At 42.3% G+C, this 13463-nt stretch overlaps 1 protein-coding gene across 3 annotated transcripts in view; it reads right to left on the bottom strand.

The window, feature by feature from the left end:
• Positions 1 to 5040: 5040 nt before the first annotated feature.
• slc15a4 (solute carrier family 15 member 4) overlaps positions 5041 to 13463 on the bottom strand; it is a 97438-nt gene continuing 89015 nt past the window's right edge. For 2 of the 3 annotated variants that reach the window (XR_009817848.1, XR_009817850.1), the window contains one exon: positions 5041 to 5181. Coding sequence is in view for 1 of the 3 variants with exons in the window: in XM_061986093.2 (XP_061842077.1) it covers positions 12476 to 12819 (344 nt within the window). In the remaining 2 variants the exon portion in view is untranslated. Of the gene's footprint in view, positions 5182 to 12057; positions 12820 to 13463 lie in introns of those variants that run through there. The other variant, XM_061986093.2, reaches the window with a different exon arrangement.

Below are 13463 nucleotides of genomic sequence, written 5' to 3'. Positions count from 1 at the left end.
GACAACCGTCCTCCGGAGGACACAAGAATCAAGCACACACCCATAGCCCTTTTATTTTATCTGTTTCCTTCATGCGTCAAGGTCCTGTTGTTTTCGACCTGTTTGTTCTGCAACATCCTTGAATCCCTTAGTCATGATAGACAATCAAAACATTTTGTAGAATGGTCAGAGCGACTCCATATTCATCTTTTACCTACATTTAGTCCTCCAATGGTTTAGAATAGAAAATAATGAAACGAGCAGACATTCTTGACAGACACGAAATATAATTCAAAAGTCAGAAATTCCACTACAAAAGAGAATGAGTTAAGACCTTTGTTTGATCGGAATCTGGGTTTAACGTGGTTAGTGGAGCTCCCCCTGGTCTTGTGGCTATGGCGGTCATTTACGTTAAGGAAGTAGTTTGACATGTACTTCGGTATCAGGGAGGTGTAGCGGATTTTATAGACTAGGCTCAGTGCAATTTGTTTTACTCTGTCCTCCACCCTGAGCCAGCCCACTCTGGAGAAGTGGGTAGGAGTGAGGTGGGATCTGGGGTGGAGGTCTAAAAGTAATCTGACTAGCTTGTTCTGGGATGTTTGGAGTTTAGATTTGAGGGTTTTGGAGGTGCTAGGGTACCAGGAGGTGCATGCGCAATCGAAAAAGGGTTGAACGAGAGTTCCCGCTAGAATCCTCATGGTGCTTTTGTTGACCAGAGAGGAGATTCTATAGAGAAATCTCATTCGTTGGTTGACCTTTTTGATTACTTGGGTTGCCATTTTATCACAGGAAAGATTAGCCTTTAGAATGGAACCTAGGTAGGTGACCTCATCTTTCCTGGTGATAACAATGTCACCCACTTTTATAGTGAAGTCATTGACTTTCTTAAGGTTGATGTGGGACCCAAACAGGATGGATTCTGTTTTACCCAAGTGTATGGATAGCTTGTTGTCAGCGAGCCAGGTGCAAGTTCTACAGAGTTTAGCACTGAGGATTTTCTCCACCTCTGACTTGTCCTTGTCTGATACCAGCAGGGCCGAGTCATCCGCAAACAAGAACAATTCACGGTCGCATGCCGATGACAAGTCGTTTATGTATACTAGGAACAGTAAAGGCCCCTATATACTGCCTTGGGGGACTCCACAGCTCACTGAGAGGGGGGGGGGGGACACGGTGCCGTTCACCTCTACCACCTGTTCCCTTCCCTCCAAGTAAGATTGCATCCAGCTCGATGAGGTTTTGTCAAGTCCGATTGCTCTGAGCTTATCCAACAGTATAGCGTGGTCAACGGTGTCAAAGGCCTTCTGAAGGTCCAGCATGACCATGTCGCAGTATTTGCCCGCATCCACCTCATGTTTGATGTGGTCGGTCAGATAGACGATTTGCTCGATTAAGAAAACGTTTTACAGTTATTTTCATCATGCATGTATGTAGTTTATTTCCTGCAAATAACACCAATTCGGAAATGCTCTCCAAGAACAAACCCTTATTCTATCGATACATGCAAACTCAAAGTAAAACGTGGTGGTTTCAAAAATGTTTATGACTAAAATACATAATAAAAGGTATACACAATAATGTTATCACCCATCTGTCAGATTTGACACACAATACTGCCACTAAAACTACATGCATGCTTTAATTACTAGTATTTAACAATAATACCTATGGATTATAAGTTTAAATAACGTATTTTACGGACAATAAAGCGCACTTAAAATCCTTTCTCTTCCTCAAAACTCGACCGTGTGCCTTATAACCCGGTGCGTCTAATGTAAGGAATCATTTTGGTTGAGCTCACCCAACTCAAAGCTATTTTATTTGGTACATGGTGTAATGATAAGTCTGACCAGTAGATGGCAGTCAAACATAAGAAATAAGTGTAAACTGCTCTGTGATGGGTCTCAATTAAACAACATCAACATTTTAAATGTTCCTTTGAAAATATAGAACATTACACACGGCGCTCAAAAATCTATCAAAATGTTTTAGTACGACTTTTGTCAGCTATGAAGCCGCACCGCTTGAAGTATTGTCGGCGCATTAAACATACGAGTATTATGATGGTGTGTGTAAAAGGTAAGACGTATTATCTGGCGCTTTGTTTCGCAATATTATGCAAAAGCAACTTTTCTTACATTCTGGTACCTGCTGATCTGTATTTTTGGATATGCGTGAATCCTAAAAAATTGCGCGCATCCGCCTTTGTCGTCCGCACCGACAACATAGTTCATAAGCTTCTTCTTTTTCTCTTTCTTCTTGTTATGGCACATTCATCCTCCGCTGTTGCCATTTCTAATATAAAGTAGTATAAAGTTCTTATATCTGTCAGTAAACTCGCCATGAAAGCGCTAAAACATACCGGTGTAGTGAGTTTACATTATTCACCCAAAGAACTTTAGTTATTAGAGAGTTCCGGTCGCACTCATCAGCCATGGATGAGGAGATTCTGCTCCGTTATTGATTGTAATCAAATCAAATCAACTTTATTAAAGTAAAGTCTGAATGTCATTAAAACAGTTAGCTTCATCTTTTGACACCTCCCGTCCTTTAACGCAGTGTTTTTCAACCTTTTTTGAGCCAAGGCACATTTTTTTCATTAAAAAAATACGGAGGCACACCACCAGCAGAAAAGGTTAAAAAATGAAACTCCACCAGGTTGTCGTGCCTTATTTTGAGTTTGTTGTTGTTATATATCATTTTACTGTTGTCCACCTCATCATTTTAAGTGGGCCACAATATCATTATATTGTTGTCCCCCACATCATTTTATTGTGGCCCACCTCATCATTTTAAGTGGGCCACGATATCATTATATTGTTGTCCCCCTCATCATTTTAAGTGGGCCACGATATCATTATATTGTTGTCCCCCTCATTTTAAGTGGGCCACAATTAAAATTTTATTGTGGCCCACGTCATCATTTTAAGTGGGCCACGATATCATGTTATTGTTGTCCACCTCATCATTTTAAGTGGGCCACGATATCATGTTATTGTTGTCCCCCACTCATTTTATTGTGGCCCACCTCATCATTTTAAGTGGGCCACGATATAATTTTATTGTTCCGCCCGATTGTAGCTGAGATAGGCTCCAGTGCCCCCCGCGACCCCAAAGGGAATAAGCGGTAGAAAATGGATGGATGGATGTTGTCCCCTCATCATTTTATTGTGGACCACAATATTATTTTATTGTTGTCCCCCTCATCGTTTTAAGTGGGCCACAATAACATTTTATTTTGGCCCAACTCGTCATTTTAAGTGGGCCACGATATCATTTTATTGTTGTACCCCTCATCATTTTAAGCGGGCCACATCATCATTTTAAGTGGGCCACAATAACATTTTATTGTGGCCCACCTCAACATTTTAAGTGGGCCACAATATCATGTTATTGTTGTCCCCCTCATCATTTTATTGTGGCCCACCTCATCATTTTAAGTGGGCCACGATATCATGTTATTGTTGTCCCCCTCATCATTTAATTGTGGCGCACCTCATCATTTTAAGTGGGCCACAGTATCATTTTATTGTTGTCCCTGGCCCACCTCATCATTTTAAGTGGGCCACGATATTATTTTATTGTTGTCCCCCACATCATTTTATGGTGGCCCACTTCATCATTTCAAGTGGGCCACAATATCATTTTATTGTTGTCCCCTCATCATTTTAAGTGGGCCACAATATAATTTTATTGTTGTCGCCCACATTGTTTTATTGTGGCCCACCTCATCATTTTATTGTTGTCCCCCATATCATTTTATTGTGGCCCACCTCATCATTTTAAGTGGGCCACAATATAATTTTATTGTTGTCCCCCCACATCATTTTATTGTTGTCCCCCACAACATTTTATCGTGGCCCACCTCATCATTTTAAGTGGGCCACAATATCATTTTATTGTTGTCCCCCACCTCATTTTATTGTTGTTTCCTGTGTGTAGTGCTTTAGTTCCTGTCTTGCGCTGTTATTTTGTTGACCCTTCCTGTTATGTTGGTGTTCTCCTGTAGCAGATTCACGCCTTCCTTTGAGTGCTATTGCCCGCACCTGCTTTGTTTTGGCAATCAAGACTATTTCAGTTGTGCATACGCTATCCTTCTTTGTGGGGACATTGTTGATTGCCGTGTCATGTACGGATGTGCCTTGTGGACGCTGTCTCTGCACCACACGCTGTACGTTTTTGCTGTCGTCCAGCATTCTGCTTTTTTTTACTTTGGAGCCAGTTCAGTTTTACTTTTGTTTGACATAGCCACCCCTATGCTTCATTGCCTTTTCCTGCCTTTTGTTAATTTTTGGTTTAAGCGTCACATACCTTTTTTACCTGCACGCTGTCTCCCGCTGTGCTCTGCATATTGGGATCACGACAAACCATCCTCAACGCGTTCCGACTTCTACAAAGCAATGAACTACCTGCTGCCACCTACTGATATGGAGTTTTACATGGTTACCCTGCCGAGCTCTACACAGCACAGGCACTAGACAACGTCACATTATTATGATTATTGATTTGCAAAAAATATTTTTGGGACCAATTAGGTGAAGTTGCTTAGTTTTCCACAGCACACCAGTGTGACGAACATAATCTATGCAACATTTTGACCAAAGAACCACCATTACATGTTATGTAGACCACAAGGAAGTGTTTTACATTTAGAAAAAAATAAATGTAATATGACCCCTGTAATGCGCCTAATATATGAAAAAAGTTTACAAATAGACCATTCATTTGCACTGCGCCTTATAATCCGGTGCGCCCTATGGTCCGGAAAATACGGTAAGTGTATCTCTGAATGGTTTCTTGTGAGGGACTAGCAATGGCAATGCTATCTGACTGGTTAGAAAACACAACTCCTTACTCTTAAAGATATAAGGCCAACAGCAAAAACACAGAACAATTGCTGTCTAAATCCTTCTTGCAGCTGAGGTGAATACTCCACATACCGTATCTTCTTGGATGTGGCGGCCCCGGGAGGACCAATAGGACTTCATGCATGGAGCGACATGTTTTTCTTGTTGCTGGAACACAACAGAAGGTCAGAAAGCAACTAGTATTCACCTGGCACAAATACGATATGTGGGTGAGAAATATTTATCTTGATGCCTGTACTCTTTCATGGAAATGGCGCTCCGGCACGGAATAACCTTCCACACCAATGCACACTATTACCCAGCATCCTGCCGGCGCTTCCCTCCTCGGTCTGGTCTGGGAATGGAAAAAATAGCCGATGCGCATCAATGCCTCCTCATAATTGTCGAAGACAGTTGAAAAACCGAACACACACATCATGAGGCATCTCTTCAAACATTACAAATGTAGCCCGAATAGAAAACACTCTACTCCCGCAGACTTTCTTTGGGCTCTGGGAATCACTAATAAGCCGGAGTTCTTAGAACGCAGATTTCTGGCCGGGACATATGGTACAATACAATCAGCAAGATAGGACGGAGCTAGACCGTTTAGTATTTTATACGTAAGTAGTAAAACCTTAAAGTTGCATCTTAAGTGCACAGGAAGCCAGTGCAGGTGAGCCAGTATAGGCCTAATATGATCAAACTTTCTTGTTCTTGTCTAAAGTGTTACGGCGGGGTCGCATCTTGGACAGGACTTGCAGGTAGGAACATGATTTAATCTTGCACAAATCAAAGAGGTACAAAAACAGAAAACAACCGACGGAACAAGGTGCCGATAACACTTGAAGCTAGACTTAGCATGAGCTAGGAGGCAAGCAAAACGTTCGTAACAGTAGCGTGAAGCAAAGAAAGAAGCCAGGACGAGTGACCGGCAAAGGCAGGCTTAAATAATGTATCTTGATTAGAACCAGGTGAGCGTCCCGAACACCAGAGGCAGGTGAAAATCATAAGTAGCCATGGTAACAAACTCAGGAGGTGCACAAACAGGAATTCAAGGAGTCCAAAACTAAATGAAAACACAAAACATGATCCGGACCACGGATCATGGCATAAAGTCCAGCAGCCGCACTTTGTACCGACTGTAATCTTTTAATGCTAGACATAGGTAGGCCCAAAAATAATACGTTAGAGCATACTTGCCAACCTTGAGACTTCTGATTTCGGAAGGTGGGGGGCGTGGTCGGGTGGGGGGGGGGGGGGTCGGGGGGGGGCGTGGCTAAGAGGGGAGGAGTATATTTACATCTAGAATTCACTAAGTCAAGTATTACATATATATATATATATATATATATATATATATATATATATATATATATATATATATATATTTATATATAAGAAATACTTAACTTTCAGTGAATTATATATATATATATATATATATATATATATATATATATATATATATATATATATATATATATATATACATATATATATAAATAAAATAAATACTTGAATTTCAGTGTTCATTTATTTACACATATACACACACATAACACTCATCTACTCATTGTTGAGTTAAGGGTTGAATTGTCCATCCTTGTTCTATTCTCTGTCACAATTTTTCTAACCATGCTGAACACCCTTTCGCAGGTACCCAGAAAGGTTTCGAGTACCACCAAAAAAACTGAATCTCTGAAGACAATATAAAAATCTGTGTTAAAGGTGTACAAATACTGTTTGTATAATAAGCATGTTATTGTTTACAAATGAGGGTTAAGAGTTCAGTACTAAAATAAAAAGAAAAGAATGTGGCTTAAGTACAGTTTTTTAATTGAGCTGCTGCATTTTTTGGTTGGGTTGTTTATTTATTTTGAGTAACTTCCACATTTCTAAAAGGGGAGGAATGTAATAGAGTGATCTATGTTTGTCTGTTGCCATCTCCTGGTGAATGTTGGCTATAGCGTACTGGGGTTACTTTTTGGTTGGCCAACGATTTACGTGGTGCTGCGCACCTGACGTCAAGTGTGTGAGTCTGTTCTGAAGTCTACAGTAAAGAGACGTACTTCATCACCTCGCCTGGTTATTGCCTCCAACTCAATATATTACAACAACATTGCTGTTTACGGCAGACGAACTGCTTTACGGTAGAATAAAACATGACTGCTGTTGATTGGCAACACTAAATTGGCCCTAGTGTGTGGATGTGAGTGTGAATGTTGTCTGTCTATCTGTGTTGGCCCTGCGATGAGGTGGCGACTTGTCAAGGGTGTACCCCGCCTTCCGCCCGATTGTAGCTGAGATAGGCTCCAGCACCCCCCGCGACCCCAAAGGGAATAAGCGGTAGAAAATGGATGCTGTTGTTGTGTGTTGTTGTCGCGCTGGGAGGACGTTAATGAAACTGCCTAACAATAAACCCACATAAGAAACCAAGAACTCGCCCTCAATCATTCTACAGTTATAACGTGATTGGGCAGGCATGCTGTTTATATTGTGAGAAAGCGGACGTGAATACAGGCTGTTGACAGGTCACTCAGGTCCGCATGGAGCTGGAGGGGGCGTGGCTTCCAGCTCCGCCTGAATTTCGGGAGATTTTCGGGAGAAAATTTGTCCCGGGAGGTTTTCGGGAGAGGCGCTGAATTTCGGGAGTCTCCCGGAAAATCCGGGAGGGTTGGCAAGTATGCGTTACAGTAATCGAGACGAGACGTAAAGAACGCATGAATAATGATCTCAGCGTCGCTGGTGGACAAAATGGGACAAATTTATCGATATCACGTAGATAAAAGAAGGCTGTTTTAGGAACACTCTTAATGTGTGACTCTAATGACAGAGTTTGGTCGAAGATAATACCAAGATTATTTACTGAGTCGCTTTGTATAATTTTTTGGTTGTCAAATGTTAAGGTGATATTAATTAATAGGTGCCACTGTCTAGTAGGACCAATAATCAGCATTTCCGTGTTCTTAGCGTTAAGGTGCAAAAGTTGCTGGATATTCATTGTTCAATTGCATTTAGACACGCCTCCAGGTGACTAAGTAGAACCAAAATAGGAGCACCAGGACAGGAAACGATACAAACCCCAGGAAAGTCCAAACTGTCACATGGGATCATGACAGTAGTGATCCAAGTACAGTTAGTTATCTACTAATTATTTAAAAACAAACTGGTATTATGAGTAATGACTGCCAGATTCATTTTCAGGTGCAAAAAAAAGACATACAGAGATCTTGCTAGTAAAATTTCGGTCATCTGGAGACAATAGGCCCTTTAGGATCTGAACCCTCGGAGCTCCATCGTTGCATCTTGTGTGAAACCGGAACTCTATCAGTACATTTTTGTCATCCCCCAGTAGGCTACGGATCAGCTTGTTCCAAAGAGAGAAATAATGCAACTGTCTGTAAATTCTGTCAAACTATGTTCCACAAATGAAAATGTGTTTCTATACAAACGCTTCTTTCCATCTTTTCCCTGAGACAGAAAAGCCTCCAGGATGCAGCTGAACAAAGACAGCTTTGATAAGATAATTAGGTCTATGTAAACCTGGGTGATTAGCACACATTAAAGAGATACAGTATGTCTGCTCGACTTTGTTCATAAACATTTAGTCTGCACTAATTTATCTTAATTATCATGCTGCTGATACCCTCTAATCCCCTTATTACTGAAAGAACGTCGTCAGCAGCATCTGCCCTTCTCGCGTTAATACAATTGAGAGTGAATGGTGGATTATATCAGCAGAGTTAGTGATAACGGCACTACAAAGGTGGGTTAGGTAGGTCTTTATTGTCATTGCACAAGTACAACGGAACTTTGTTTTCAGCGCAAACCCGTTCAAGATTAGACAAACAAACAGTGTGCAGGGTTACAGAACAGGAACGCTGATGGGTCGCCACAAGGCGCCCCGTAAAAGATGGGAAAAAGGTTTTGATTGATTGATTGAAACTTTTATTAGTAGATTGCACAGTGAAGTACATATTCCGTACAATTGACCACCAAATGGTAACACCCGAATAAGTTTTTCAACTTGTTTAAGTCGGGGTCCACTTAAATTGATTCATGATACAGATATATACTATTTTCATAATACAGTCATCACACAAGATAATGATCAGAGTATATACATTGCATTATTTACATTATTTACAATCCAGGGTGTGGGATATGGAGAGGGGGGGGGGGTTAGGTTTGGTTGGTATCAACACTTCAGTCATCAACAATTGCATCATCAGGGAAATGGATATTGAAACAGTGTAGGTCTGACTTGGTAGGATATGTACAGAAAGTAGTGGACACAGAGAGAGAGATCAGAAAGCATAAGAAAAATTGTCTACATTTGATTATTTACAATCCGAAGAGGTATGATGAGGAAGGGAGGGTGTTAGTTTAGGGTTGAAGTTGCCTGGAGGTGTTCTTTTAGTGCTATTTTGAAGGAGGATAGAGATGCCCTTTCTTTTACACCTGTTGGGAGTGCATTCCATATTGATGTGGCATAGAAAGAGAATGAGTTAAGACCTTTGTTAGATCGGAATCTGGGTTTAACGTGGTTCGAGGAGCTCCCTCTGGTGTTGTGGTTATGGCGGTCATTTACGTTAAGGAAGTAGTTTGACATGTACTTCGGTATCAGGGAGGTGTAGCGGATTTTATAGACTAGGCTCAGTGCAATTTGTTTTACTCTGTTCTCCACCCTGAGCCAGCCCACTTTGGAGAAGTGGGTAGGAGTGAGGTGTGATCTGGGGTGGAGGTCTAGAAGTAATCTGACTAGCTTGTTCTGGGATGTTTGGAGTCTAGATTTGAGGATTTTGGAGGTGCTAAGGTACCAGGAGGTATATGCGTAATCGAAAAAGGGTTGAATGGGAGTTCCCGCCAGAATCTTCATGGTGCTTTTGTTGACCAGAGAGGAGATTCTATAGAGAAATCTCGTTCGTTGGTTGACCTTTTTGATTAAACGCTGGGGGAGGATGAGTAAAAAAATACAATCTAGACTGGGCTCTTAAGGGGGCCCGGTCTAGAGTGGGAAAAAACCTCCATAGCAAAGCACATATACATATTACAACATCCATCTCGAGACTTGCAACAGAGGGGAGGGAATGGGGGCTACGGTAGCAGGCTTGCAGCTCTTCAGGCGCTGCCCAGCCGTCCATCAACCCTATTCGCGTGAAGGGCGTTGGATGGGGTGTGGGGTATGTGTGTGTGTGGCATATATTTTTTGTGGATGCATGTGTGTGTAAGCCTGCCACATGTCTCTGTTCCGCGGCCTTGGTGTCGTGCAGTCGCTAGTCAGTCCAAAGTCAACAACAGGTGTGTCTATGAGAGACAAGAAGTTTGTTGTGTCTTCGCCGCTCTGTCCTTCGGGAGAGTCTCGAAGCCAGAATAACAATCCAAGTTAGAATGTTTTGTATGCGAGTGACAATAAAATTTGCTTTTCACTCTAAATTGTCTATGACTGGTCCTCAAATTCAACCTGCAGTGCATACGGTCCGATGTTATGCAAATCACAAGAGTGTCCGCAGTTCTTCCCGCATCCTCCAATCATTTGTGGCAGCTTTGGGGTCCTTTGAAGCAACTTCCAATATGTCGACAAACCAGAGCAAAGCTTACTCCAATCCGCAGATGTCCTGTTGTCATAATTCCGAATAGGTGGACATCTTCACGTCCTCGACTGCAAGGGTGGCCAGGCACGGGGCACCCCTTCTCCCAAGAGTCCGTCGTGTGTCCAGCAACGTCCGCTCCATCAAGACAAGCAGGTTCCCCCAAACCCAAGATCTTGTCAATTTCGTTGAGGCCAGTTAAATAGTTCCAATGTTTAGATTTGGAGAGCATTGCAAATATGAGGCAACAAGAAAGTTAAGACAAGACAAGACAAAGAAGCAAGCAGGAGAGGTAAGGGAGAGGAAAGGGGAGCGTCCGCCCTCGATGAGTGCCAGTGAGAAATGTAACGCTGCCTACTGTTTTCGAGTAACAGGTCATCTAATTCATTACTACAACCAAACCTGTCTACAGCGACCGCTCAAGGAAAACAGCAAAAGAAGTGGCCACTATGCACAGGTCGGCAGCCATTTTCATATCAGCTAGAACATAACGTCATATTAGCACATTCATGAAATCCCAGCTCTGGCTTAATGGCCCTGAATTCCTCAGCAAGCCTGCGTGCTAATGGGCCTCTGTCTCAGAAATTGCGTCTGCCCAGCATGACCATGATTTGAAAATTAAAGGAGGATTTATGCCAAATTGATATGCCGATTTCAAAAGGCCACGGCCCCCTGACACCCCTTCTCAACTGTCTATGCAACGTCAAGGCTTGGTTAGCCCAGAATTTTTTAATAATGAATGAGGGAAAAACGGAAATTTTAGTTTTTGGTCAGGCCCTCACTGACTTGGGACCATTGCAAAATGATGTGCGTCCCAAAGTCACCAGCCTTGGCGTCACTATAGACCATACTTGCCAACCTTGAGACCTCCGATTTCGGGGGGTGGGGTGGGCGTGGACGGGGGTGAGGCGGGGGGCGTGTTTAGGGGCGTGGTTAAGAGGGGAGGAGTATATTTACAGCTAGAATTCATCAAGTCAAGTATTTCATATACATATATATATAAGAAATACTTGACTTTCAGTGAATTCTAGCTATATATATATATATATATATATATATATATATATATATTTGTATTTTTTTTTTTTATTATATATATATATATATATATATATATATATATATATATATATATATGTATATATAAATAAAAGAAATACTTGAATTTCAGTGTTCATTTATTTACACATATTCACACACATAACACTCATCTACTCATTGTTGAGTTAAGGGTTGAATTGTCCATCCTTGTTCTATTCTCTGTCACTATTTTTCTAACCATGCTGAACACCCTCTCTGATGATGCATTGATGTGTGGCACGCACAAAAGTGCTTTCATCAAAGAGTCTGGAATCTTCCATCTCTCCCTAGCATGCCCCAAAACCGGTCAATCTTTGCTTCCTGAGGAAGATCTTCAGTGCCAAGCACTTGGTAGTCCACTACTTCTTCACGGAGCCTATCCAGGTCCAACAGCAGCTGCGGCTTGGAACTTACAAGCTGTTATGAGAGTAACTGTCAGGTTCAAACACTGATGACATCTATTAATCAGACAAGAAGCAAGGAATCAATCAGAGACAGAGTTCAATTTAGCTCATGAGGAGAACGCATGGAGCCGGACCCTTAGTCACAGTCTCGCCCTACGCTCTAAGGTCCAGCTCTTGCATCCCTCTTTTTATTCAGGAGTTCCAGTCAGCAATACTAAGGTTGCCTCTAAAAGGAGTGGTCACATATTTTATGCAAAGCTGGTCCAGGACGCGCGATACGTGACGGAATGTTCTGGGGGCCTTGTGCTTTCGCCCCGTCACCGCTTCGTCTGCGTGTTGGAATCTTATCTTGTTGAGGTCCTTGAAGTCTCTGCCTCGTCCGCGTGCCGTCATCCCATCTTCGCTGAAGTCGGTTGAAGTCCTTGGCTGTTGGCGGGCTCAAACAAAGATAACATCTACAGCTGAGGCCACCCCTCAGACAAGAAGTATTTGCCCTTGCTTACATTAGAAAAAGTCCAACTTGAGCACAATAGCTAAATAACTAAAGCAACGGACTTTAAGCATACTAAAGTTAGTGTGATAATATATACATAATTATTCTAACAGTAACGTATGTGTGTGTGTGGCCCTTTAATAGGTGAGCATGTGAGGTGAGTGACGTCAGTGAGTGTGTAGGCGAGAGAAGAGAGGGAGCGGTAGCGTGAGTGCGGGCGGGGACTAGTTTGTTTTGTGTTGGATTGGCTGTGTGCAAGCAATCAATAAAGCAAGATTTGCAACTAATCGCCGGACTCAGGCAGGAAAGGTGCAACGAAGCGTATTTCTTCATCTTACTCGTCGTCGGCGTCGCCATGGCTGTATCTTCCTCGTTCTTCTGCTTCGTCTCCTTGTTGTGTGCGCAGTTGTGCACTGCACTCTCTAAAAGCCGTATATGTTATTGATGTTATAGATGGCAGTATTGTCCTGTTTAAGAGTGTCACAACATTGCTGTTTACGGCAGACAAAGTGCTTTACGGTAGACAAAACCATGACTGCTGTTGTTGTGTGTTGTTACCGCGCTGGGAGGACGTTAATGAAACTGTCTAACAATAAACCCACATAAGAAACCAAGAACTCGCCCTCGATCATTCTACAGTTATTATGTGTTTGGGCAGGCACACTGTTTATATCATGGGAAAGCGGACTCAGGTCCGCATGGAGCTGGAGGGGGCGTGGCCTCCAGCTCCGCCTGAATTTCGGGAGATTTTCGGGAGAAAATTTGTCCCGGGAGGTTTTCGGGAGAGGCGCTGAATTTCGGGAGTCTCCCGGAAAATCCGGGAGGGTTGGCAAGTATGCTATAGACAGTGATTTTAAACTCAACAAACAAGTCAATGGCGTTTTAAAATCGTGTTTTTATCATCTTCGTCTTTTAGCAAAGGTAAAACCGTTTTTTTTAATCTTTTAACCTTTTTGAACAAGTCGTGCATGCTTTTATTTCAAGTCGCCTGGACTATTGCAATGCACTTTATGCTGGCATTAGCCAAAAATCTCTCTCCCGGTTGCAGTTAGTCCAGAACGCGGCA

The sequence above is a fragment of the Nerophis lumbriciformis genome, linkage group LG12, assembly GCF_033978685.3.
Source record: "Nerophis lumbriciformis linkage group LG12, RoL_Nlum_v2.1, whole genome shotgun sequence".
In the NCBI taxonomy this organism is placed as follows: Eukaryota; Metazoa; Chordata; class Actinopteri; order Syngnathiformes; family Syngnathidae; genus Nerophis; species Nerophis lumbriciformis.
The sequence above is the reverse complement of the archived record's forward strand: the minus strand, read 5'-3'. Positions and strand labels throughout refer to the sequence as shown.